A 27113-nucleotide genomic window follows, 5' to 3' on the forward strand; every position below is an offset into this window, starting at 1 on the left:
TTGCAAACGCTAAGCTCTAAGTTTTCAGATTATTTGTTGCCTCTTCATTTTAAAGGGTGTGGAATTAGATGGCTGTTCTTGTAAAAATGTAAAAGTTTGATGTCCTATCCCATCATTCCTAACTTTCAGTAAAGCAGTATTTCTTATTTAAGTTTTAACTTTGAGGCATACATAGAAGGTATTATTTGAGAAACTTTATATTGCTACTGTTTGCCAAATGAGTATTCAGGACTCCTGATGTTCACCAGGAATACTTCCCAAGTCCTCCATTAAGACCTAGAGTCATAAAATAGACCTGAGAATATCATTTCCTCCATGAAACATAGTAAAATAAAACTAAAAAATGTAAGCATTCCCTTCCTAGTTCTACTGAGAACAAATTACCTTACTGCAACATGGACGTGATGCTCCTGGCTGGCCATACCTCCCCATCTGACTGTCCTCCTTCATCCCAGCCCTGCCCCTTTGGTACCATCTGCCTTTGTACCTGGCCCACCTGTAGAGTGGTATGGACCTTTCGGATGTATCACAAGTGGTCAAAACTGATGCCACAGTCTGCCATTCCTTGAATCTTACCTTACCAATAGTGGCGTAAGCCTGATACTGAGACTAAAGGATGGTCCCTTGGTATCAGTATAGGATTGGTTCCAGAACCTCCCTGGATACCAAAACCTACAGCTACTCAAGTCCTGTAATTAACCCTCACATCCTCGGCAGGTCCGCAGGTCATGAACATAGTAGTATATGTATTGAAAAAAATTTCCTGTAAAAGTGAGCCTATGCAGTTCAAACCCATATTGTTCAAGGGTCAGCTGTATTGCCTTTACATGGTTGGTTTGTTTCATTTTTTTTTTTTCTCCCCCAGGTCAGGCAAGTTGTATTAAACTGTAGAGAGCCAGCTTATTTAGGATGAAGTGTACAGCCACCTCAAGCCTACTCTGCACATGCTACACAAACCTGCCTACTTCATTCACCATGACTGGACACAGCACAATTCATTTTAAATGAAAACTGAATATGCTGCTTGTAGAAACTTAATTTACTGCTTGTAGAAGCATAGTTTTCTTGAATTGTATGCAAGTTCTCAGACTTAAAGGTCATTAGAAACAATTAAAAAAAAAATACTTGTGGAACAGATTATCCTTTTTCACAATTTTTATGACAAACTCAAAGGTGTTGGTATTTGGAGTTTCTAACAAGAATTATTTAACTGAATTTTGCTCTCTGTACATTGATTAGAGAAACTGACACAATAGGAGTAGATGACCCATTTGCCATCTAAGTAGAATAAAGTCTGATTAGATTTGGTTTAAATATAGGAGCTTTATGCTATCTAGGTGGCCTTTCAAGTATAGAATTTTATGGTATTTGTGGGAGAAGTTCTTATTGACAGAATTCTTATTTTTGTTCAGTAGCTAAATTGCGTCCGATTCTTTTTGACCCCATGGACTATAGCATGCCAGGCTTCACTGTCCATCACCAACTCCGAGTTTGCTCAGACTTATGTCCATTGAGTTGATGATGACATCCAACTATCTCCTCCTCTGCTGCCCGCTTCTCCTGCCCTCAGTCTTTGCCAGCATCAGGGTCTTTTCCACTGAGTTGGCTCCTTGCATCAGGTGGCCAAAGTATTGGAGCCTCAGCATCAGTCCTTCCAATGAATATTCATGGTTGACCTCCTTTAGAATTGGCTGTTTTGATTTCCTTGCTGTCCAAGGGACTTTCAAGAGTCTTCTCCAGCACCACAATTCAAAAGCATCAAGAATTGACAAAATTAATATTTAACAAAAACAGGTGATATGGTGCAATCTCTATTTTGGCCTCAAATTCATCTTGAGTGTAAGGATAATACTGAAATTAAGTTAGCTGGCTGTGGCACACTGAACTTAACACATTACTGTGTTTAAACATAGTATGGGATTAGTAATAAAACCCTGATCTGTGTTAATGTGCTCAGAAAAGCTTAAGTATTTCAGGGGCTTTGCATAAACAACAGGCATGTTGGCATATAAAAGAATTTTCCTTTCTCCTTTTTATAGATGAAGTATTGCCAAGCTTTCTATAAATATTTAATGTCAGATCATACTGAACCAATGCTCCTTTTGCATTTTACCTGGATGCCACCTCTCCTCGTTTTTCCACTGCATTTAGCTTTCAGCAGCTGGATGGAGTGTTGCTTCGTAAACAGAGTTACAGCTGGCTATGCTTGCAGCCTCCCTAATACCCTCCTCTGCAGATGTCTGCACCATGCAGGGCTTGAAGATCATGCCTAGAGGATATTGTTGAAACAAATGCAAATAGTTCTTCTATTTCTGTTTCAGTATCCATTAAACAAAAACTCCCCTTCCCCCACCCCTAGGCCTCTGCCATTCTACTTTCTGTGAATTTGACTATCTTGGTACCTCACATAAATAGAAGATTTACGTTAGTGGAATCATCCATTGTTTGTCCTTTTGGGATTGGTTTATTTCACTTTAGCATAATGTGTTCAGGCTTCATTCACGTTGTAGCATATGTTGAGTTTTCCTTCTTGCTTATTAGCTCAGGTTACTGTAACAAAATACCATAGATTCTGTGGCTTATACAACAGACATTTACTTGTGGAGTCTGGAAATTCCAAAATCAAGGTTCCAAAAGGTGTGGTTCTTGGTGAGGACCCTCTTCTTAGCCTGTAAAAAGCACCTTCTTGCTGTGTCCTCACATGACAGAGAGAGGAAGCTCTGGTTTCTTGCTCCTCTTATAAGGGCACTAATTGCATCATGGGGGCTCCACCCTTATGATCTCATCTTAACCTAATTACCTCCCAAAGGCCCCACCTCCTAATGTCATTACACTGGGGTTAGGATCTCAACACATAAATTCGGTGAGGAGTGAGGGTGGGAGGATCCCCGGGGGGCACAGTGGTAAAGAATCCACCTGCCGATGCAGAAGCTGCAGGAGACAGAGGTTTGATTCCTGGGTCAAGAAGATTCCCTGGAGGAGGGCATGGCAACCCACTCCAGTGTTCTTGCCTGGAGAATCCCGTGGACCGAGGAGCCTGGCGGGCAGAGAGTCAGACACGACTGAGCGCACGTGCACGCGGGTGGGGGGAGGGGCACGTTAAGTCCGTAACCTTTCCCCTTTTCCAGACGGAGTGATATTCCATTGTGTGTACCACATTGTTTATCCATTCATCCACTAATGCACGCTTGGGTAAATCAGTTTATTTTTATAAAATTAAAAAGCAGGTAAAAGTGAAACACTACAATCTGATAAAGCCATAGAACTGAAGCTTAGATTTAAGTAGAATTTTTGCTTTTTATTGACTAAGTTTAGAATACTGGTATAAAAGTTATATTGTGAGTAAAGCTGTCTACTGTTGACTCAAAGTGAAATGTGAGTTGTTCTTGATGGAATTTCCTATCATTGGTTTCAATTAGGTTGGAACTGAATTATGGCCATTTTATTTGTCAGCCAAGATAAGGTATAAAGCAGAGAGCTAGCGGTACTCAAACTCACCCAGCTCTTAACCCTGCTTTGCCCCCAGCTCTTCAAAGGAATGAGTGCACTCTGGCATCTGCACTGGCATCACTTTAGATGATTTGCAAGTTCACACTTCTAGAAAGGGCTTTCCAGGTGGCGCTCGTGGTAAAGAACCCATCTGCCAATGCTGGAGACCCGAGAGATGCAGATTCGATTTCTGGGTCAGAAAGATCCCTTGGAGGAGGGCATGGCAACCCACTCCAGTATTCTTGCCTGGAGAATCCCATCAACAGAGGAGCCTTGCGGGCTACAGCGCGTGGAGTCCCAAAGAGCCAGACACGACTGAAGCAGCTTAGCACTCATGCGCTTTTAGATTGGAGTATGAAGGTGTTTTCTATTCACGCGTTCAGGAAAGGGACGCAGTGGCCTGAGCCTGGCACCCCTCCTGGCTCCCTCTCCTTTACAAACCGTGGAGTGACTCAGGGAACAAACCCAGGGTGCTATGAAGCCGAGGTTCTACAGTTACTCTGTTCCATCTGAGCTCGTCGGACGGGCCCGATACATAGTGGGTCTTAGAAAGTGGTAGTTGCGGTCTTGCTTGGTGTCATTTTGTGGGTGCTCTTCTAAACACAGCTGCCTGGTGTTGAAAGGGGGCTCTGGTTCCAGCTGGGGACTTAGGGTTGAGGGTAGAGCCGGCCACACGGGGCTCCTGAGTCAGTCTGCAGGTTGGCCTGTGTCCAGGCCATGCATGTGGTGAGTCAGTGTGTTTCCAAGGAGCGGGTTGTGTCGTCTTCAGCTCCAGTTAACCTTGGTGAGACAGAGGGTGAGTTCAGGAGGCCTGCTGTGCTGGGAACAATCGTGGCGAACTGTGCAGTTGTGAAAGGAAATGCTGCAGAAACCATCTGGTGAGTTGGAATAGCCTGAGAGATGAGCTTGAAAAAAGTGGTTGTTCTCTGGGAAGAGGAGCGAGGTGAGCCGTGGGCGTATTGTTCTGTGTCACAGAGTTGTTCTTCTGAATGTGTCCAGCCGTGGGGTCTTGCCCTCTTATCTCTTTTAAGGGAGTTCTGCCTTAGGAACCACCCAGGGAGGCCTGGCCTGCTCACACCTTATGGGAAGGATCTGAAGGGCCCATGGTGGCCCTGAGGCTTCTTCCAGAAGCACCCCTTGTCCATCCCCCACACCTGCCAAGGGGCAGGCCTTCCCAGAAGCCAGATGTGACCCGTGTCCTGCCTTGTGAGAAGGCAGCAGGAGTCCTAGGCCCTTTGTCCGATGAGGGCACATAACCCATACAGACAGATTTACCATCAGGAATTTAAATAACTCTCAGGGGTGAAAAAAGTGTATCCTGCTCCCTTATATCTGAAACCACTGACATTTTTCTTTAAAATTTGTCAGTTGCACTCCACATGTAAAAAATTTGGAAATTAGTGATACTGAAGACAGGTGAGCTACCTAGACCCACCCCCACAGTCATCAGTGTGACATTTTCCCATAAGCATCTCGTTGGGAACCTGGGGTAATGGCCAGTCTGGCCAAGGTCTGCCTCCACTCATGGCGATCCCTCCCTCCGTGTGGTGAGAAAGGGGCAGCCTGCCATCCACCTGCGTTAAAATATTGGCCATTCCGGCATTCTTACGCGGAAAATTCCACGGACAAAGGAGCCTGGTGGACCACAGCCAGTGGGGTCGCAGAGAGTCAGACGTGACCGAGTGAGCGTGAACAGAGAAGCTTAGGGCAGTTGTACAGACCGGGTGGGGGTCTTGGAGACCCCTTGAGGAAGGTGCACACCAGCAACCACAGCACAGAGGCCACCACCGCATGCTGTGTTTTGGCTTCTGCATCACTTTTTTTGTGTGATGCAATGGGATTGAGTTTATTTTTAGTTTCTTCCAGTTTTTAAAAGCCTAGCATGCTCCAGGAGACCACTTAACTTCTTCTCACCAAAGGATTTGGTTGTGACTCTCTTCATGAAGTATTTGAACATCGGTGAAGGGAAGAACCAATTAAAATGAAAGAGGCTAGTATTTGTGGTGGGCTAACAGATTCTTTCTGTATGGAAATCTCACTAATTTTAGGCCCATTTCATCAGTTCTCTTGGGCCTTGGCAAAAAATAAAGGACAGTATTTGGTCATTGCCCGCCATCTCAGGGGCTACAGGGCCAGCTCTGACCATACTACTGCTTTGCTACAGAACCTTCTAGGCTGCCCTGTTGCCTAATAGATGAAGTTTGTGCTCCCTCAGTTTACCAAATGTGGGCCCACCCTACCAGACACATTTGTCCTCCTGGTCACAGCCTGCACCAGTATCCTACCTGGGTCAAGTGTTCCAGCCAAAGGTACTGCTGTGGTGGCCACATACGCCCTCCTGTTCTGTGTCCTAACTCTTGACTTCTGTAAAAATCCTTTGTTTCCTACAAAATGAATCTCAAGTGCATTTCCTCACAAAGCTTGCTTTTCCCGTAGGATCTGACCTCTAACCTGCCTGAGCTGCCTCTGCATTCAGTTTGAACTGCCCTCGTGACAATAACATTCTACTTGCATTTTGCTTAAGAGCTATAGGCAGCTGTTTTTTTACTGAGCTCATATTCTGTGCCACGCTCTGATCAAAGTCCCTCATGTTGAGTTTTCTCAGTTGATCCGCCCAGCCACCCAGTAAGTTGGTTGCTGTTTATTCCTTTTACAGAGAGATGAAATCATTTGTGCAGGGTCCTTTCTGGTTTGTGGTGAAGCTGATATTAGCACCATCAGAGCGCCTGTCTTAGCCACCATGTCCCAAGAATGAAATCTACCACCGTATATAGGTGGTGCTGAAGAAATACTTGCCAAGTTTGAAAGTGAGAATTAGTAAAAAGTGACAAAGAGAATGAGTGACATGAGTAATCACCAGTATTTGTAAACTAATAGAAGTTGATTTTGTTGTAGATTATTAACATGCATTTCATGTAAAGCATTCATAGCTCAGTTGGTAAAGAATCCACCTTGTAGTGCAGGAGACCCTGGTTTGATTCCTGGGTTGGGAAGATCCCCTGGAGAAGGGATAGACTACCCACTCCAGTATTCTTGGGTTTCCCTTGTGGCTCAGCTGGTAAAGAATCTGACTGCAACGCAGGAGACCTGGGTTCAACTTCTGGGTTGGGAAGATCCCCTGGAGAAAGGAAAGGCTACCCACTCCGGTATTCTGGTCTGGAGAATTCTGTGGACTATATATATAGTCCATGGGGTTGCAAAGAGTCGGACACGACTGAGTGACTTTCACTACTAAAAATATATCATTAAAAAAAATACTTAAGTCTTAGGGAAAAAAAAGAAATACTTGCTAGATAAATGCATTCATGTTTACACGCTAAGGGGGCCCAGCCACATGTAATCAGGGGCAGCTTCAGGTATGTGCATAGGGCCCCACACTTAGAAGGGTCCATGCTGGGTTTAATGCTCTGCTGTTGCTGTCTTGAAAGTTTTAGTATGTTTGAACAAGGAGACCTGAATTTCGTTTGCACTGGGCCCCACAAATGACGTAGCTAGTGCTGTCTGCAGTTCGTTTTTATCTTCTGTTCTGTAGAGTCACCCTTAGATATAAAGTTGACTCATCTTAGGAGGCACCCACGATGTGTGCTGGTCTGTGAACCTCTGAAGGCTTGCCAGCAACTGGGAAGTGATGATCCATTTATCTCAGTGTGATGAACTGCGGTACTTTCCTAACTGTACGAGAGTTACTCATGGTTGTAAACTGATCTTGTCCCAGGAGGCTCATCAGAACAGGATTTCAGTGGTCCAGTCTGAATAGCTGGTAGGAATTGTATAGTTAGAAAGCCAGGGATAGCTCTGGTTCACAAAGTTAGGAAGAGACAAAAAGATAGAGGGGTGAGTTGCTCGGATTCGAACACAACTTGTTCAAACCCTAGTCTGAATACAGCAGCCAAGTGATGTTATTACGTTGAATCATTTTAGAGAATTTTTTTTAACAGAATTCTGGGAAGAATCCCGGTTGATATGCATTGCTAAAGACAGACTTGAACTGAATCCTGTTCTCTGGGTGAATAGCGTTTTAATTGCTAAGTTACGGTAAAATGCTGTGCTTAATTATGGACTCGGATATCTAATTTGTCAGTCATCGCTGCTATTTGAAACTCTCTCGGTTCTTTTTGCCACCATTCCGCTGTTTGCACTTGAGATACAGAGGGCCTTATCTCCTTGGACACATCCAAGCACTGCTATCCCTTTGGAGTAAAAGGCAGGAAACGGGCATAATTGAACCCATACATAACTATGCAAGGAAAAAAATTTAGCATCAATTACGCAGATACTAAGAGTTCCTTATCCATAAATTGGTAAATCACAGTCTCAAGAGATCAACTTAATAAGAGCCTTATCAATATTAACATCATATGTGTAGTCCTGTGAGTAGATTCATGGGGAGGGTGTGGTGGGATGTGGGTTATTTCATTAGATAGCTGGATTTTTTTTTTTTTTTGGCGCTTCTCTTCCTTTTATCTTGACGTGAGAAGGCTTCTGGAAAAATGAAGAACTGATATTGATCTTGGACCATTTCTTCCTAAATGTCCATTCCAGTCAACTGTCTGTTTTCATTACAATGAAATGTACTGCATGTAAGTGGAAAGCTGGCATTGAGTGTAGTCCTGCAGACTATGGGAGTATTGTCTGTCGGTCTGATGATCATGACTTTTTCAATTGCTGCATTCTTTGAACAGTCCAAAAGCCCCCAGTGTTTTATTTCTGCAGAGGGAAGTCAAAGCCATAGAGAAAATTTAAGATTGGTTACTTTAAAAACATTTAGTTATTTCTCAGCTAAATTGATAAAAATGTAGGGAAGAGAATCTACTGAAATAAATGCTAAAAAGGTTTTTAGATACTTCCTTTCTAACCGTGAACATAGCATTCTCAAAGAAGATTATTTCTTGATTCCAAAAGATGTCACAGCAAGTGACAGATATATTCATCTTAGTCCTATAAACCTATTCAGACATTAATAGGGGCTCGTTAAGACTGAGAGAAAGTAGAAAGATCTGTGTTTATCTCAAAAGAAAAGAAAAGACTTGTGATCCCCTCAGGTAGAGTTGGGGGCAGGGGCTTGGAGGTTCAAGAGGCTAGCATGCTGACTTCCTCTGTGAGCCAATTTGGGGGTTACTCTTTTTCAAAGTATTAAGACAGCAACCAGCCAAAATTCCAGTAATGATCAGCCATGGTCTCTCGCAGTAGACCGCCAGTGCCAGGCAGGCAGGAACCTCCCACTCTCTGAACGAGATCTGTTTTCCAGTAATATTTGTGAGCTGGTATCAAATTCACAGTATTTGGAAAGAATACTAAGTCATCAGAATAAGGGCTAATTCTGAATTTTTTTTTTTTTTTGCCTGCCCTACATACGTCTAGAGTCATAAAAACATTTGGGTGGCATTCCATCAGTTGCTGTGTGTGTGGACAGTCCAAAACAATGCCACTATTGAGTTATGTAAGTGCAGAAGAGGCCTGGGAATGAATGCTGGCCTTCTGGAAATGCTATTTTTTCACTTTGGGATAACTCCAGTAACCAAGTAGAATTTTCTGATACATCTGCCAAATAAAAGAGCTGAGGTTGAGAAGTAGCATAAGATATTTAATGTACGTTTTGGAGAGCAGGGTAAGAAAAGCAAGCTCTAAATATAAATACGAAAGTTACATCTTGACTTTGGCTATGGAATCTTGTTGTGACTTCCTCATAGAAGCAAAAACACTTACCATGAATATAATTCAATGGTGTTACTTGTTTATCCCAAAAAGAATTAAAAAAAATCTTCAGGCCCCCAGACATTGGCCCCAACGGTGTTCACATTTCTGCTGTCATCTCCCTTCTTTTCATTTTTAGGTAACACCTCCTCTTCGCATTAAGAAAGGCAAAGCAGCAGCAAAATGAAACTATATTTGAAGTTTCTCTGTATTGTGCATGCGTGCTACGTTGCTTCAGTCGTGTCCAACTCTCTGACCCCGTGGACTGTAGCCACCAGGCTCCTCTGTCCATGGGATTCTCCAGACAAGAATACTGGAGTGGGTTGCCATGCCCTCCTCCAGGGGATCTTCCCAACCCAAGGATGGAACTCCTGTCTCTTAGGTCTCCTGCCTTGGCAGGTGGATTCTTTACCACTAGCGCCACCTGGGAAGCCCTTTTCTGAATTAGGTGTATCTAAAAACCAAACTCTTCAGGCCGAAGTGGTTCGTGCTGTTCTAGTTTTCTTCTTTGTAACCTCCTCCTTCCCTTCTTCCCCCCACTCCAGTCCCTTTCCAGTTACTTCAGGATAAACAGTGAGAAATTTGGGAGATGTTTTAATGGAAAAGAAGGGATAACAGAATCACACCTGATAACAAGTTTGTCACTGAGGAGAGAGTTGGGGCTCCCCAAGAGAGATCTGCCTCTTGGACATAGACCAACTTTGGGGATCATATTGTGGGGTATCTATCCTTATTCTTTTTCTGCTAGAAAAGCTTCTGAGTGTGATTCTATTATCCCTTCTGTCAGTTTCCTGTACCTGGAGCCCTCTGCTCTATTTCAGAAGGTACGTACATTCCCTGTAGGAAACTGCCGTGTTTCAGTGAAGAAGGTCCAAGGGCTTCAAAACTTTTGTCTTCAGCTTTAAGACCCCTTTATGTGCAAAATCATCTGACCCTGCAGACCCCTTGCAAGCTGTCTTACTAAGCACAGAAAAGCCATCTTTCTCTAGAGAATAGCAATAGCCTGACGCAGAGTGCACTGGACTCAGAAATTCAAGAGGCCTGGCTTAGTGAAAAAATGACTTTGATTCCCCTCCCTCAACTATAAAATGGAAATGACCTGCCCTGCTTCCCCTTTACAAGAGCCAATGATCTGGACCAGCATTTGCTTCTGAAATAAAATATCATTGTTTTAGCTGATGTTAAGATTTAGCTGACAGATTGTCACAGGCTTCAGCCTCACTTATTAATACCCTGCAGTTGCCCCAGTGCCTACTTGAATAGAGCAAGTAGAGGGCAAAAATCATGTCTCTCCTGACCACAAAGCTCTGTTTTTTGCATCAAGCCAGTCTGCGGGGTGAGGGACCCATACTTTTAGAAAGAGATGTATTGGGGGCTAGGCAGAGCACACCTCTGCTGTGTTATCAACTCAGTCATCCCAATGAAATTCAGCAAACTGCAGTTCTAGGCATGTTTCCATGGAGGTTTTTATATGGTGAAGCTACTATCAACCAAATTGATACATACTAAATAGCAATATCTGGATATTCATTCCAGACCTTTAGTAATAAAATTGGAAAACAAAGAAGCATACAAAGAATGTACTGGTCTCACTGTGGTCATATACTCTGGGAGAGCCAGTGGGGAAATTGAATTAATTGCCATGTTAATGTCACTGGGACTCATTATATTCTCTGGGCTGCCATACTGCAAAATTGCATAAGCATTTCAGCCCTTGAATTCTGGCAGCTTTTGGAAACATACATGTTTTCTTTTCTTCCCCCCTGTTATTTTTTGACGCCCCCGCCCGCTTCAAGGCCTTTTTCCAGCTGTCCCCGTAAGGGAGTAGTTTTATGGGGAAGTTTCTTTTGTGGGCTTCCAGCTGGCTTTATTTTCACTATCCCCACAAAGTGGCTGCGTTTGTCGCATTCATGTGATAGTACCCATCACACCGCCTTGGGATTTTCCCTTTGAGTTGCTGACTTCACGTTTTCTGTTTGCACACACAGGCTGTCTCCTGGTTCGGACATCTACGTGACGGTCTCATCCATGGCTTTAGCAAGATCCCAGCCATGTCGCAACTCCCCTAGCAGTCTGTCTTCATCCAGCGAGACTGGCTCTGGAGGGGGCACCTACAGGCAGAAGTCCATGCCCGAAGGGTAGGTAAAGTCGGCATCACTGTCTCTGCTCCCGTGTGTAACTCAGATGTGCAAAACAGTTTCCATTCAGCCGGACCCAGTTCACGAAAGAGCGAAAGGGGAAATACAGTTATACTCTGCATTAAAAAATGTTTTCATGGCTAGTTCCAACCTCCTCTTAGAAAGTTTATCATTTTGTAGTCTCTAAGGACTCAATGGCAAAGAAATCAAATTACATCGATTCCTCCATTGTGTGTGTTGATCTTGTTTCATCGTATGGATTTTGCCATTTCTTAAAATTTCCTCCAAAGTGAACTTAGGAGTATACTGCTTGCGCTGGGTAGAGTTTGTATTGATGTTAAAGTAGGGAAAATGTTCATTCTGTCCAAAGCTTAAAAGGATTTTTCTCACACTCTAGAAATCTGTGATTTCAGCCTGTGGGTTGTTTGGGAGCTTTTCTCTCCATCTTATTTGAAAACACTATAAACACCCAAAAGTAACTGTCTGCTTCTGACAAGACTTACAAAGGAAAAAGCTAAGTGTATGTGATTGTAAAGGCTACTAAAAAGGGAAAAAAAATTGGCTTGTCTGAAGCTGGAAAGGAATTAGCAGAAAACATCGCGTGACACGCAGAAACCGACTTTGCAGAGAGGGAGAGTTAAAGAACCATCACAGGCCTCCTGCCAGACACCTCTGAAGACCTTGAAACCACTCGAAATTCAAAAATGGCATGTTGGGGGAAAAAAATATGTTTCTGTTCCAAGCTTTCTCCAAATTATTTTTAACAGATGCACATATGATTTGTTTACTTTCTTGAGATCTTACCATGTTATAAAACAATTCTGCTTATGAGAATAGTGTCATAATGGATATTTTTTTATTCTATGGTCTTTTGTTGGTTTTTACAGCTGTTAAGCATAATTTTGTTGATGTTTTTGGTTAATGTTTACATTAGCAGAAAGTAAGTAATAAAAAAAACTACAGTAAAACATACTTCCCTCCCCAACTCTCTCCCCAAGGAGTCCGTTGGTAGTGTGTCTAAAATGTACATTTCTTTCGTTAATTACTTCAGTGACAATTAGTAAAAAATTATAGTTCTTATTGCAGGCCCCTGCAAAAGATTTTATGAGTTAAGTAGTAGTATTATTCCATGCCACAAGCCCAACTGATTATTTTTTGTTTTGATTAGTAGATTTTAAATGGCCTTGTTTGACTTCAAAAGTAAGAATTCACTGCAACTTCAGTATATTTAATACAGTAATAAAATATGAATGAGCTAACAACAACAAAATCCTGTTTGCTTCTCCTCTACATTTCATATGTACTCTCAAGGCATACTAAAATGTAATTTGAAACAGTAATTTTTGGTGATTATTAATGGTAGAAACATGGCTCCAATATTCATGCTATACCATTTTTTTAATAAGGTGGTAATTATTTGACTTGATGTTCGATACTAAGCGTCCCATAGCTGGTACGGAGGGTTTCCCCCATCACTTTAAGGTTAACTGGTGACTGTTCACTGTACTTTGTAACATCAGTTTTATCTGCAGTGAACCTTTACAGGAAGATGCTGCTATAGTGTTTTCCTCTAGATCCCAAGTGAATTGTTGTCTGTATCAGCGATGCAAGAGACTTTAGTATTCATAGTCTGATTGACACGCGTTCCTCACGAGCCAGGTTTGATTCCGAAGTCACACTTACCAAGGGAACAATTGTTAGATCTACTCTGCAACTTAGCCCAGTAAAAATAAATAGGTCCAGGGTGACAGTGAAGCAGGAGTGTATGGAGTCTGCTGTGAACTCATTCATGTTAAACTTGGACAAGCTCCAAGGTGTGAGATAGTAACCGCAGGTCCATATACACTGATTGTGAATGTAATCCGCCCCTCTGTCGCCCTCCCTGTGCTTCAGCAGACTCAGTGTCTGCTGGTGTGTGGCGTGTGCCACCCGCTTGCTGGAGTAAGGATGTGGAGAGCATCCAGATCAGTGGAGAGGCGCAGTTTCACGGGCTAGTTAATAAAACTACTCTCCTGGCATGAAGGGGAAAGGGCACTTGCACAGTTTAGGATGGGAATAAGAGAGAGTTAAAGGCAACAGTGATAGACGGACATAGGATAGGGTCTGTTCTGCCGCCCTTGGAGATGTGTTTTGGGGCCACATGCCCTAAGGGATGTGGGCAGAACAACATGTGCAAGAGAGGCGGACTGGGCAGATACGGAGCCGGAGGATCGTGGTGTGAGAAACGTAACCAAGGCTGTGCAACCTGCAGGCAGGCTTGGGGAGTCAGGGAGGCCACGATGGCTTTCTCCCAGCGCTCTTCAGTGAGGGATTAAACTTGTATCTAGGGGTAACTGAGATCAGTAAGTGAAAAATCATAGAGAAGACGTTTGGCCCCTTGTAAGGAGGATATTCCAGAGCTGTCAGCCTGCCCTGGGGAACTGTAGACGGACTCATGAGGGAGAAGGTTCTTGGTCATTGAATGCATTTCGTGTATCAGCCAAATGATTACTTAAAAACTCCTTCACATCGGAACTGTGACTCCTAGAGTATTATAAAGTGCTCCTCCAAACAGAGACAATTAGGTTCTTCAAAAAGAGGTACAGTGTAAAGTTAGAACAGGTTTTGTCTGAGCTCCTCAAGGATGGGGCCTTCGCAGCCCTGATGGCCTGGCACAGAGTGAAAGAGGCTTGTGTGTGAGAACTAAGACCAAAAGTTCATTGGGTGGAGCTTTTTTCAAGGCAGAGTTGAAAGACAGACAGGCTTACTTTATCATTTCTTTAAAAGCAGACAGCCAGAAAAGCATTTGGCTTTCCATTTATAGAGGTTTAAAAAGTTGTCTTGGGTTTCCGCTGCTACCAAAAAGTAAAACTAAGATTCCAATTCACTTCTTTCTTTGATCTCTGTGCCTTCTTGAAAAAAAAAATTAGTGTACTTAAAATAGGATCATTGGAGCCAACTGGAGGATATTCACAGTTCTTTTAAACAAAGACCCGATTTAGGAAGTGACAGAGATCATAATTAGTGAATTCTTTTTTTTTTTGATGAGCCTTTTCACTGAAATTTTCATCAATTCAACTTTTCATTTGTTTTTAATAATGGAGGTAACTGTTCAGTGATGCTTATGAGTTAAGCTTGTAAATAACTGTCATTTGTGCAAAAAGTAACAAGGGAGATATTAGAGTAGGAGTTTTACTAAAATATTTCATAGCCTCCCCTACATTGCAGAGGCTTTTATATAAGTTTTTCTCCCTGGATCCTTATGAGAGTTGCCATTTTAAAAATAAATAAAGGCAGAACTTGAGTGACTCCGGGTGGGGAAGCTGAACTCAGCTGCTGATCTTCCTCCTCCTAATCTCCTTCTCTTTGCAACACCCCGATTGGTGGTTCTCCCCACACATTTATCAGTTTGTAACAAAGACACCTGTCACACGCATCAGTTAATTCAGGTCCTGTTTTGTGATTTATTGTATCGATTACTTATGAGTTCATTAGTACCCACAGACAGATTTGTAAATTTCCATGTGAATCTTTGAGTATTACACCCTGGCCCTTTTTCCTGGACTCTGTCAGCGTTTACTTTGCTGATGTTACTAATCAAGGCATATACTTTAATTAAGCATATATTATATTACTATTCTACCTAGGAAAAGTTATTAGTAAAATGAGCTCAGTTAAATAGATAAATGTTCTTTCCAGAAATAGACGTTTGCCTTTACATATGCCAGCTCACCCACTTCCAAAGTGCTCTTCCAAAGGCAATTTGAAATTTATACGTCTGGAAAGTGGTCCCTATGTAATGTAAATGATAGCAATCTTTGTCTTTCAGACCCTAGAGTAAGAGCTTCAGAAAAACTTGTTCCAAGCATGAGTGCCTTAGTGATGTAGCAGATTACTGAGTTAGGAGAAACCGCTGGAATGTGCCAGTTGGACAACACACAGAAGGAACACTAGGCCGGTGACGTTTTTCTTCTGGCTGTGAACGAGCGTCAGAGCTTACTACACAAGGGCCAGAAGGCTTTGGTTTTTTACCGTGTCTATTTTAGGTTGGCTCAGTGCTAATGACTCTTGCCCTTGTTCACAGTTTACATACTTAGATACATACTCTGCTGAACAGAGGGATGTATCCCGACCACGACATCCACAGTTCTGGCATCCATGTATGCATGCACGAGACTGAGTCCAGACCTGTGAGCAAAGCTGGTAGAACCTATCATTAGAGCTCAGTGCGTTACACCCAGGACTGCCTTCCCGTATGGGCGAGGTCCCTGACGTTGTCTTTGCCTTTGGGGAAATCCCCCCAGGTTTGGAATCAGCCGCAGATCCCCCGCCTCCATCGACAGGCAGAACACCCAATCAGACATTGGTGGCAGCGGGAAATCCACACCCAGCTGGCAAAGAAGTGAAGACAGCATCGCTGACCAGATGGGTAAGTAACTAATTCCTACAATGAGCAAGGTGCTTTTATACCCAGGTGATTTTGGCTGCCCTGGTTGATGTCATCAGTGCATTCTCTTCTCTAGTACATTCCTGGGTCATAAATAGGAGTGATCATTAAGTCTGTTAATGTGTGTATAAGTCAAAGCAGCAATTAAGACCTGAGAGAGAAGTCAAGGAATTCTATTCATCAGTGACCCTGACTTTGAAGACAGAAAGTACATAGGAATTATTTTCAGCACCAAGGTTGAAATGCCAGAGTAGTAAGACACTTATGTGCTGTCTCCCTCCCCCGCCTTGTTTATTTATCTCTTTGTTTTTGCCTACTATAAAGGCCCTGGGAGATTAGTTGATATTCTTAATGTTGAGTTTTAAAAAATTTAAAAGCTGTGTACAAAATGGGTAAGAGATATAATTGTTCTCTAGTCACCTCTTAAGGATGCCTTTCTTCCCTTATAGGCTTTTTATTCCCCCTACTCTGCTATGAAGCTGTCAGCTAAGGAAATGTCTTAGGATAAAACCAGGTGGAAGGGAAAAAGATTTGCATGAGTGAGCCTTCCTTTGGGTTTCTGGCACATGGCCCTTTCCCTCTCCCTGTCTGTCTACACACTTCTCTGATGACATCTAAATACTAGTTGATACAATAACATTTTGCCATGAAACAGGATTGAGTTTTAACACAGTAGCACCAGGGATTTAGCATCAACACAGTTGACACATCAGGGACTAGAATCCAGACTGTTAAAGGTTTTCCCCCCTTTGCCTCTAGTAGCTTTCCTATCAAGGTGGAATAAAAAGAAATCAATTTCAGGGCTGAAAACAGATTTCACTGCAAAGACCTCATCGTTTTATCCTCTCTGCAAACACGTCCTTTGGTTCTGTTTTAGTGACTACGCCCATGTTCCCATACCTGGCGGGGGAGGGCATCCTCAGTGCAGAGGTGGGGTCCATGCTGGGGCTCTAAAAACCCACGAACATGGAAGGGAGTGGAGATGCATTCGATTAAGACAGGAGTTGAAGAAGAGAAGCAGAATCCTCAGGTTCTGAAGATAGGCTTTGTTCCACCCCTTCAGTGCGGCGTGCGCCTTGTTATTGAAGCCATCTGTCATTCCCTACTCTCGTCCCACTCCCCACCCCCCACCGAAAACCTGAGCGTATTCGGATCCACTGTTCCGCTCTTGACAGAACGTTTCGAATCCCATATGTTTTGATACCGTGGAAATGGTAACGACACATGTGAACAGGATCCCTCCTTCAGCATGACTTTAGCAGCTTTTTTCGGCTCCTAGTTGCAGGCTTTGAACAAAGCTGCCAGCGGGCCTTTGTGCACTGTTCAGGGTCACGCTTCCCACTCATGTGAAGTCGTACAGGGAACGAAACAGTGTCTTGGGACTGGAGAGGGTAATTAGAAGGCTCATCCTAGGCCCATAGTCATTCTTTCGCATAAACCTTCCTCTCGTCTTTTTTTTTCCCCTTGTATCCACTTTAGTATGGTGGCATCTCACACTTCATAGATAAGGTTCTGAAATGAATACCGGTGAATCTTTTTAACACATTGGTTCATCCTTTTAGTAAGCTTATACCTTTTCTCTTAAAAAAAGAAGATACTTCTAGAGCCTGCCAGAGAAGCCTTTTGTTTTTTTTAAAACAAAGACCTTTCTCGATTCAGAATCTAAGGCTACAAAGAAAGTGTTCAAATAAATTTTTATAACTTTTGATATTCTGTCATCCCAAAAGGATAACCCAGCCCTTTCTGCCTGGCACTTCAGAAGGAATCTGGGGCTTAGCTGACACAAACCATGCTAGGGAGGAATCAGGACAAATAATTGTTATGTTCTCATTCCTCAGTACACTGTATTTTGTGGACAATGGACTGACCTTCCTACACTCAATTTGTAAGAACACAATTCTCTAATGACCTTCAGGTCACTGGTTGAAAATGTCAAGCAGATTCTTACTCATTAGCCAGGCTCTCCCCGTCTTTGTCCATCCACAGATGATAAGCTGATTCCCAGGGGAGACCCAGAGCTTAGCTTGTTGAATTGGCTCACTCATTTCAGTTTGTTTTTCCTGCCTCTCCACTTTCGGACACGGTTGAGAGTCAAAGAGTACACTGCTCAGTCCTGTGCGTATTAGGAATGGCGTTGCACGATTGTTGCCATCAGCTCTTAGGTGTGTTAAAGAGGCGAAGTCGCTTACCTTTCACTTTTGGAAGAGCCCCATCCTGAACGCCAGCGGAGTCCAACAGGAAGCAATTGTTTTAAGTAAACTAGTCGCTGTGTGTCTTTTCTGTTGTGCTTAGCTTACAGTTATAGAGGACCTCAGGAATTCAATTCTTTTGTCCTCGAGCAGCATGAATATACAGGTAAAATGTGTCCAAAGTGTCATGGTAAGTAACACGCGATTGCATCCATGCCTGTCTAGGTAACGTAGACCAAGGGAGGTTAGCCACACTTTGCAATGAATGGATGTCATAAATTTGATCCATATATTCGAGACTTCCCTGCCTCCCCAAGCCGAAAATTGACTCCTGACTTTGCCGCATTGTTCATGGCCTCTGGTTTGGTGGCACTTGGCTCTGCTCATGTGTATGGTGTCACACACTGTCACCAGCTGCAAGCTTCACCCATCAGCCACTTAGCTCTTGACATGCTGTCTATCGTGCAAACTCTCGACAAGCTTCCCGCTGAAATTCCGAGTTTGCTGGCCAGTGAACTGAGAGGTGCGGGGGCAAGCCGTCCTCATTTGTCAGCCTGTGCCCACGTCTGTTTAGTGCCTGCACCGTAATGTCCTGTGCTGTGTTCCAGAGCCGACCTGCCACCTCCCAGCGGTATCCAAGGTACTGCCAGCTTTCCGAGAGAGCCCCAGTGGGAGATTAATGCGTCAGGATCCGGTGGTTCATTTGTCTCCAAACAAACAAGGGCACGTAAGTTAGCTATAAAGTAATAAAAATGGTGCAATAAAAACTGCTGCAATGGACAGGAACTTGGGCAGACTTTGGGAGGTGGTGAGGGACAGAGAGGCCTGGTGTGCTGCAGTCCGTGAGTCACAGAGTTGGACACAACTGAGAGACTGAACAACAACAACAAATAAAAATGGTAGATTCCCAGCCCTGTGCCTTTCTTGCAAAGTGAAAATGGTACCGGTCTGCTCTCTTATTCTTCCACAGCGTCAGAGGGGAAGTCATCCTAATAGAAAGTGGGCACTGGCTGCCATAGCCCTGAAATGTCTACTGCAATGGCCTTAAGCTTTTTGTTGTTGTTTAGTTGCTAAGTTGTGTCCGACTCTTCATGATCCCATGGACTGTAGCCTGCCAAGCTTCTCTGTCCAGGGGATTTCCCAGGCAAGAATACTAGAGAGGGTTGCCATTTCCATCTCCAGAGCATCTTCCCAACCCAGGAATTGAACTGGAGTCTCTTGCAATGCAGGCGGATTCTTTACTCCTTAGCCACCTGGGAAGCCTGGTCTTAAGCTTGTTTTGAGATTAAATTGAAATTCCTCGTCAGGATGCACCTGCTACCTCCACGGATTTGGATGGAAGGCCATGTGATACAATCACAGACAATCCTAGTGTCTGGAATAGAAATGTACTTGATTAAGATTTTATTTGCTTACACAGTTGCCAGCATGAGATATGAATGGTTGGAACATCAATCAAGGAGACAGACAGCATCCTGACAACTCGCCCTACCGCTTGTCTTTCCTTCCAGGGCTGCACTGATTGTTGTCTCTTTACCATAATTATACACAGTCCCCCATCAGTTACAGGTAGAATTGGGAATAAGAGACTCTCATTTCCTCCCTCTTTAAATGCAGTGGATTCCCTTGGTCTGTCTGTTCACTGGAATGTGTATGTTTATATTTATGTCATTTTATAGAATGAGGGCATAACTGAATTTAATAATCACTGATTTAATGAGGGGGCTCAATTTTTTTTTTAATTGAAATGAGTTTTGAAGTGTAGACTTCACAGGTTCATGAGCAAGCATCCTGTACTGGGCTGTGGAAGAGAGATTTACTGATGAAATGTGATGCTGTCACAGTTCCATTTGTAAATGCGAGATACACTGGTCCATCTGTCAATTTCCCCTCCTTCATTAACACTTTTTATATTTATTACATGGTCAGATACTATTTTGGCTAGATTTGGTTAGATAAAAAATATTCTCAAAGTTAATTTCACCTGTTTCTTTTTCTAAAATTTGGCTAGAGCACTTAAAATTCCAAATGTGGTTTAAGTTATATCTACATATAAATCTGTCACATACTCTACACTCTCAACACATCTGATTGTGGACTGGCCACATTTTTAAGTGCCCAGTCGCCATACATGGCCTGGGGTTAGCAAATTCTATAGCCCAGGTCCAGGTGCTACAGGGGTTCTGCCCTGTGGCAACTGGGCAAATTAAATGATGGCCTTGTAATGCAAGTAGTTATTGAGAGAAACTAGAGTAGCACCAGTGAAGTAACTGGGAAATCCTTTTGCAAGGGGAGATCTTTCACTTTGAGGTTTGTCCTCCTCTAGCCCCCTTTCCGTAGCCAGTCAAGACACACACACGTCTTTCCTCTTCTTTTCTCTCAATCTCCACCAAGTATCTGAACTTTCAGCCCTCTAATTTAAATACTGTTTTACTCAGATATCCTTTGAAATCGTATTTCTTTGATAAATGGTAAAATCTTTCTGAGCAACCAAGCCACTATCCAACAAGCATTCTGCCCACATTTTTTTAAATTGAGATATGATTCACATTATTCACATATCAAAACATTCACACATTTAAAGTGTACTATTTCATGGTGTTTGGTATAGTCACAGAGTTGTGCAACCAGTACCATGATTTAACTCCAGAACATTTTCATCACCCTGAAAAGAAAGCCTAACTCTTCCATCCCCTCCAAGCCATTGACAACCACGAACTTACTTTCTGTGCCTGCGGATGTGCCACAGAATGTCCACATGTTGACATTTCATATGAATGGAATCATATAGTGTGTTGCCTTCTGTGTCTGGCTTCTTTCACTCAGCATGTTTTCAAGGTTCATCTGTTGGAGCATGTGTTAGTACTTCGCATCTTTTTATGACTGAATAATAGGCTGTTGTATGGATATAACAACATTTTTTCATCCATTGATAGACATGTGAGCGATGTCTACTTTTTTGGCTATTAAAAATAATGCTCTTTAAAATTGATGTGGAAGTTTTTCTTGTTGACGTAGGTTTTCATTTCCCTTGAGTATATAATTGCAGCTGTTTTCCCACAGAGCTGCCCTGTTTTACATCCTACCAACAATGCCCACCATCCTTATTGTCTGCCTTTATTCTAGTGTGTATGAAGTGTTACTTCACTGTGGCTTTGATTTGCATTTCCCTAATGACTAATGATACTGAGCATCTTTTCATATGCTTGTTGACCATTTGTATATCTTCTTTGGATGAATGACTATTCAAATCCCTTGCCCATTTTTTATTGGGTTATTTGAAGCACGGAAGTTTTTAATTTTGATGAAGCCCAGTTTATCTATTTTCTCTTCTGTTTTTTTTTTTTTACTTTTTGTGTCCTATTTAAGAAACCATTGCATACTCCAATCGTTTGTATACCTAATTTGTATACATAATCCATGGAGATGTATACCTATATTTTCTTCTAAGAGTTCTGTAGTTTTAGCCCTGACACTTAGGTCTTTGACCTTTTTGAGTTTATTTTTCTATGTGGTAAAAACCCAACTTCATTCTTTCTTGTATGTGGATATCTAGTTTCTCAACACATCTGTATAAATTTTACCTCTTAGCATTCCTTAGAAAAGCTGTCTCCTAAATAGATGCTATATGAAGAAAGAAAAGATATCTTTTCTTTCTAAGAAAAGTCTTACGTTCTGCCTTCTGTTTACTCTGATCAATACGGTCTTTCTAGTTAAAAGCCCCTTGGAAGTATCACTTTCTATTTTAAGACTGAGATATTAGAAGACTCTAATGACAGTTTTGACTTTGCTGGTCACACAGATGGTAAAGTTCCACCTGCAGTGCAGGAGACCCATTCGATCCCTGGGTCGGGAAGATCCCCTGGAGAAGTGGGAACCCACTCCAGTGTTCTTGCCTGGAGAATCCCATGGGCAGAGGAGGCTGGCAGGCTGCAGTCCACAGGGTCACAAAGAGTCGGATATGACTGAGCGACTAAGCACACATCCAGTGTCAGTTTAGGGATGTTTTTTTCCCCCCTGATTAAGACTCCTTCGATGCTATAGTTGCTTCAGCATAAGCTAAGCAAACTAAATAATGAAAAGTGGATTCTAAAACAGCAAAGTTTCCAGCACGTCCTGCCGTGAAATCTTCTGAATAGGTTTTTCCAGGTACCCCCGCCTTGCTTTTAGTCATCATAGAGGCGTTTTTGTGTCTCGAACCCCCTAGGAAGACACATTTCAGAGTCATTCCCCCGGTATTTGTTTCCTGCTCTTCAAGAAGCCCAGCCTGTCGTTAAGGAACCCTGCTTTCCTTGCAGTCCGACAGCCACTACTCGAGCCACTCCAGCAGCAACACCCTGTCCAGCAACGCGTCGAGCGCCCACAGCGACGAGAAGTGGTACGACGGGGACCGCACCGAGGCCGAGCTCAACAGCTACAACTTCCTGCAGGGCACCTCCGCGGACAGCGGCATCGACACCACCTCGTACGGCCCCAGCCACGGCAGCACGGCCTCCCTGGGGGCGGCCACCTCGTCGCCGTGCTCGGGGCCGGGCAAGGAGAAAGTGGCCCCGCTGTGGCACAGTTCCAGCGAAGTCATCTCCATGGCAGATCGGACTTTAGAGGCAGAGAGCCACGGCCTGGACCGGAAAACCGAGTCCTCCCTGAGCTTGGACATCCACACCAAGAGCCAGGCCGGCTCGAGCCCTCTGACCAGGGAGAACCCCACGTTCAGTATCAATGATGCTGCTTCCCACACCAGGTAACTGCCCCTCCCACTCCCGCCTCCTGCATCCAGTTTCTGGCCTCTTCTCACTTTCCTTCCATCAAGAGTATATTTTTTTAAAAAGGAGCAGGGGGGCCGCCTTTTGCACAATGGTGGTTAATTTTTATATATTTATTTACCATCCAAATCCTTTATTTCTACCATCCTAGTACATTATTTTAAACTGTGAGAAAGGTTTGCACATCTGTTTTTTTGTAGCTGTATTTGATTTTATAAAAATGTGCCTAACTGCATACCAGAATGAGAGGAGAATTTTGTCCTGTGGCTTCCTGCTAGTGATAGAGAATGTAGAATGAGACAGTCTATTGAAGAAGTAAGAAAATCTGGACCATATTTTTGAAAGGAAGGGGTCTTTTCCAAGACTAACAGGGCATATCATGTTTGATGCTGGACGCATCCTTAACACTCTGTATCAGAGGACGTCACTTATCCAGTGTTTGCACAGCAATCTGTTTTCAGTAATTGGCTCTTGACAGTGATGTGTTGAGGGCAAGGGGTGTCCAACAGGAAAGCATGGCTAAAATTAGACACAGCCCATCTACCTTTCAGAATAGAAGCGTGCACATTCCTCTGTATCCTCGGTGATCACGCTGATAGGCAGGATAAATACTGTTTTCCATTTCCTCTTTGGTGTTTGAGCCTACAGTCCAGAATATGACAAGCTATTCGTCCTTTTAGGGAGGAAACACTCGTCACTATCTTTGGGGGCCTGTTAATCTCATGGTGGTTTCTCCTTTTGCCTTCTTTTGTTGTCAGTCATTGATCAGCTTGTGTGATAGCATCTAACCTTGGCGTCTTCCAGTCCTCTTTTACTCTTATGCCCTAAAGAAAAGCATCAGAGAAGTTGAGTTTAGTTTTGCTTTTCCAGTGGGAATCCAGGCACATAATCTGTCAGTAAACCCCAGGTAATCTTCACGAGAGAGGACATACTTGACTTAATTTGGATTTGTTTCACTTGATCAGTTAAATAGTCAACTTCTCCTGTTGTCTGTATTGTTACTGATAAGAGGCACACACTTCCCATCTTTTAAAACATTGATGGTATGAAGCATTTCCTGAGTTTTATCTCTGTTTACCATCACCGTGTTGCAGTAATAAAAAGAGATGGTGACAGGCCTGGAAACTGCACAGCCCCCTAAGCAGAAAAGCAATTGGGAAAGTCATCTCAGTATTCTTGGGTAACATGTATCCAATTTCCAGTCCATAATTCAGAAAATAGAATGTTTGGTGCAGATGGATTAAGGAAGTGTTTGGAAAACAGAAAGCCAGGCATCAAATACCATGATAATATAATGTAGATGTAGAATCACTTGACTCAGTTATGTGACTGGCTTGCTGTTTCTAGCACACCCACTGCCTCATTAAGTACAGCCTGTGCACTGGCTCAGAACATTTTTCAGTTCACAGTAGTTCCTCTGTGGTTTTCAGGTTTACCTTGACTCCTAGATTTGGTTTTCAGTTCTTCATTCTGAAAAGAGAATGTCTTTTTTGAAGTAGTACTCCATCTGGGGAATGTATCTCTGATCTAATTGGATGGCAGGAGAAAGTCACAGGTCTTGTCTAGAATGGCATTGCTCTGGAATAAAGTTCAAAAGTGCTGGGCCTCTGAAGCCAAAGCATAGAACGTGGGCTGTCCAATCTAACAGATCTACCAAATCCGAGGGGAGGTACGAAGCACCCTCTGAAAAGTCGGCACCTGGGTTAGCATTGTCTGAATGTGCTGACTCGGCTGCCTGAAGGTCTTAAAGGATTAGCCACATTTTCTGCTTCCAACTGACCATGCAGAAATCATTGAAATCATCATTTAGAAATAACTCTTCTGTTGAAAGTCAAGGTTGCTTGGGAAGAATGTGGCCTTTCAGGGAGGATGGCAGGGCTTCCCACCCACTGGTAGGTTGAGTCACATTCATTTGCGACTCTGGTAAATACGGATGCTTTGTGACTCCAGTTTGTTGATCTTGGCAGAGGGAGCTGGATAATCAGAGCTTTAGCAGACTTCCTTTTCTGGAGGAAAGGGGGGACTCAGCCACCAAATGCACATTGCTCGAGAAACTAAAATCACTGCAAATTAGGGTGTTTGCGTCCTCGGAAGACAGGAACAGCAATTAATGTGGAGATCTCTTGACAGTGCATAAAAGAGCTTGTACCTGGGGCTTGGTGACAAAATCTAAATTACGGTGATTAAGCTCCACTGCACATTTCTGCTGGGCTGTGTTCCTGCTGCCTCTGTCCTCCAGTCTGCCTGTTGATGGCTGTGCAGGTTTTGTGTGGCCCTCCCATGAGAACTGCTTATAATGTAGGTTGGTAATTACAGAGGGTTATTCTATCTGGGTGTCACTGAGAGGAGCTGTACACATTGAAAGCTTTCTACAATTAAAAAGTCTATTAATTGCTCTTAAGTGTTACTGCTAGAATACACATTGTCTATGAAGCTTGAAGCTTGGAAATTTAGGGAGAGCTCTTTTAAAACGAAATTTGTTTTTGTAATGGGTGTTTCACTTACAGGTCTTAAACCACTCAGAAAAATGATCTGTGGTGATCATAGGAAAGGTGAAGATAGTTTCAATTTTAGTATACTCTTATCAGCTGGGTTCACTTTGTCTTAGAGTTCTGGTCTTGGAAGTAGGCAGTGTCTATTTGTGTGGTGACCGAAGACTTCCTTAGTTTACAGAACTCTCATCCTGCTGACCACCGGCCACTGCTGAAGGCAGAACTAAGTTCATGACCACGTATTATAAAGCTAAAGGGGAATTCCCTGGCAGTCCAGTGGTTAAGACTCTGTGCTTCCACTGTAGGGGGATTCCATCCCTGGTTGGGGAACTAATATCCCAAATGCTCCACAGTGTGGCAAAAAAAAAAAAAAATAATAAGTTAAAAACCCCACCTTGGACTTGCACACACATCTCATTTGTAGCATCCTGACCTGACCTGTTTTGAGTGTCCAGACTTCTGTTCCCCACCCCTTATTACCAGCTGTCCTGCTTCCCACAGACCCCCTCAGAGCCCTCACGCCAATTAGTATCCACTTATGTGATCACATGGGGTGGGTGGTGTGTCACCCAGAGCCAGACATTCTGGGGTGTGAAGTCAGTGGGCCTTAGGAAGCACTGCTGTTAATAAAACTGCTGCTGCTGCTAAGTCGCTTCAGTCATGTTCGACTCTGTGCAACCCCATAGATGGCAGCCCACCAGGCTCCCCCGTCCCTGGGATTCTCCAGGCAAGAACACTGGAGTGGGTTGCCATTTCCTTCTCCAATGCATGAAAGTGAAAAGTGAAAGTGAAGTCACTCAGTCGTGTCCAACCCTCAGTGACCCCATGGACTGCAGCCTTCCATGCTCCTCCATCCATGGGATTTTCCAGGCAAGAGTACTAGAGTGGGGTGCCATTGCCTTCTCTGGTTAATAAAGCTAGCAGATGCAATAGAATTCCAATAGAGCTGTTCAGAACCCTAAAGGATGATGCCATCAAGGTGTTGCACGCACTATGTCAGCAAATCTGGAAGACCCAGCAGTGGCCACAGGAATACTAGTAAGGTCATGCTTAGCATCTTGCATGTTAGGCTTCAGCATTATGCGAGCCAAGAACTTCCAGATGTCCAGTCGTCCAAGCTGGGTTTAGAAAAGACAGGAATCAGAGATCAAATTGCCAACATTTGCTGAATCACACAGAAAGCAAGGGAATTCCAGAAAAGCATCTGCCGCTGTTTCGTCGACTACACTAAAGCCTTTGACTGTGTGGATCATAACAAACTGTGGAAAGCTCTTAAAGAGGTGGGAATACCAGTCCCTCTTACCTGTCTCCTGAGAAACTGTATGCAGGTCAAGAAGCAACAGTTAGAACCCTGTATGGAACAACTGATTGGTTCAAGATTGAGAAAGGAGGCTGTCTGCGGTCACCCTGTTTGTTTAACCTGTATGCGGAGCACATCATGAGAAATGCCGGGCTGGGTGAGTTACAAGCTGGAATCAAGATAGGTGGGAGAAACATCAACAATCTCAGATATGCAGATGATACCACTCTAATGAGAGAAAGCGAAGAGGAGCTACAGAGTCTCTTGATGAGGGTGAAGGAGGAATGAAAGAGCCGGGTTAAGACTAAATATTAAAAAACTAAGATCATGGCATCCAGCCCCATTACTGCATTTCGAATAGAAGGGGAAAAGGTGGAAGTAGTGACAGATTTCCTCTTCTTGGGATCCAAAATCACTGCGGACGGTGGCCGAAACCATGAGATCAGAGGACAGTTGCCTCTTGGCAGGAAAACAATGACAAACATAGTCAGTATATGGAAAAGCAGACATTATTCTGCCAACAAAGGTCCATATAGTCAAGGCTGTGGTCTTCCCAGTGGTCACATATGATTATGAGAGCTGGACTGTAAAGAAAGCAGAGCACCAAAGAATCGATGCCTTT

The 27113-nt window shown here is 43.4% G+C and overlaps 1 protein-coding gene across 12 annotated transcripts in view; it reads left to right on the forward strand.

The window, feature by feature from the left end:
• SIPA1L1 (signal induced proliferation associated 1 like 1) overlaps positions 1-27113 on the forward strand; it is a 521546-nt gene that overhangs the window by 461019 nt on the left and 33414 nt on the right. For 10 of the 12 annotated variants that reach the window (XM_070797798.1, XM_070797796.1, XM_070797794.1 and 7 more), the window contains 5 exons: positions 11172-11321; positions 15605-15729; positions 18040-18102; positions 18545-18663; positions 22235-22677. In XM_070797798.1, coding sequence (XP_070653899.1) covers positions 11172-11321; positions 15605-15729; positions 18040-18102; positions 18545-18663; positions 22235-22677 — 900 coding nt within the window. The remainder of the gene's footprint in view (positions 1-11171; positions 11322-15604; positions 15730-18039; positions 18103-18544; positions 18664-22234; positions 22678-27113) is intronic. The other 2 variants (XM_070797805.1, XM_070797806.1) reach the window with 1 other exon arrangement.

This window comes from Bos indicus, chromosome 10, assembly GCF_029378745.1.
Source record: "Bos indicus isolate NIAB-ARS_2022 breed Sahiwal x Tharparkar chromosome 10, NIAB-ARS_B.indTharparkar_mat_pri_1.0, whole genome shotgun sequence".
Classification (NCBI taxonomy): domain Eukaryota; kingdom Metazoa; phylum Chordata; class Mammalia; order Artiodactyla; family Bovidae; genus Bos; species Bos indicus.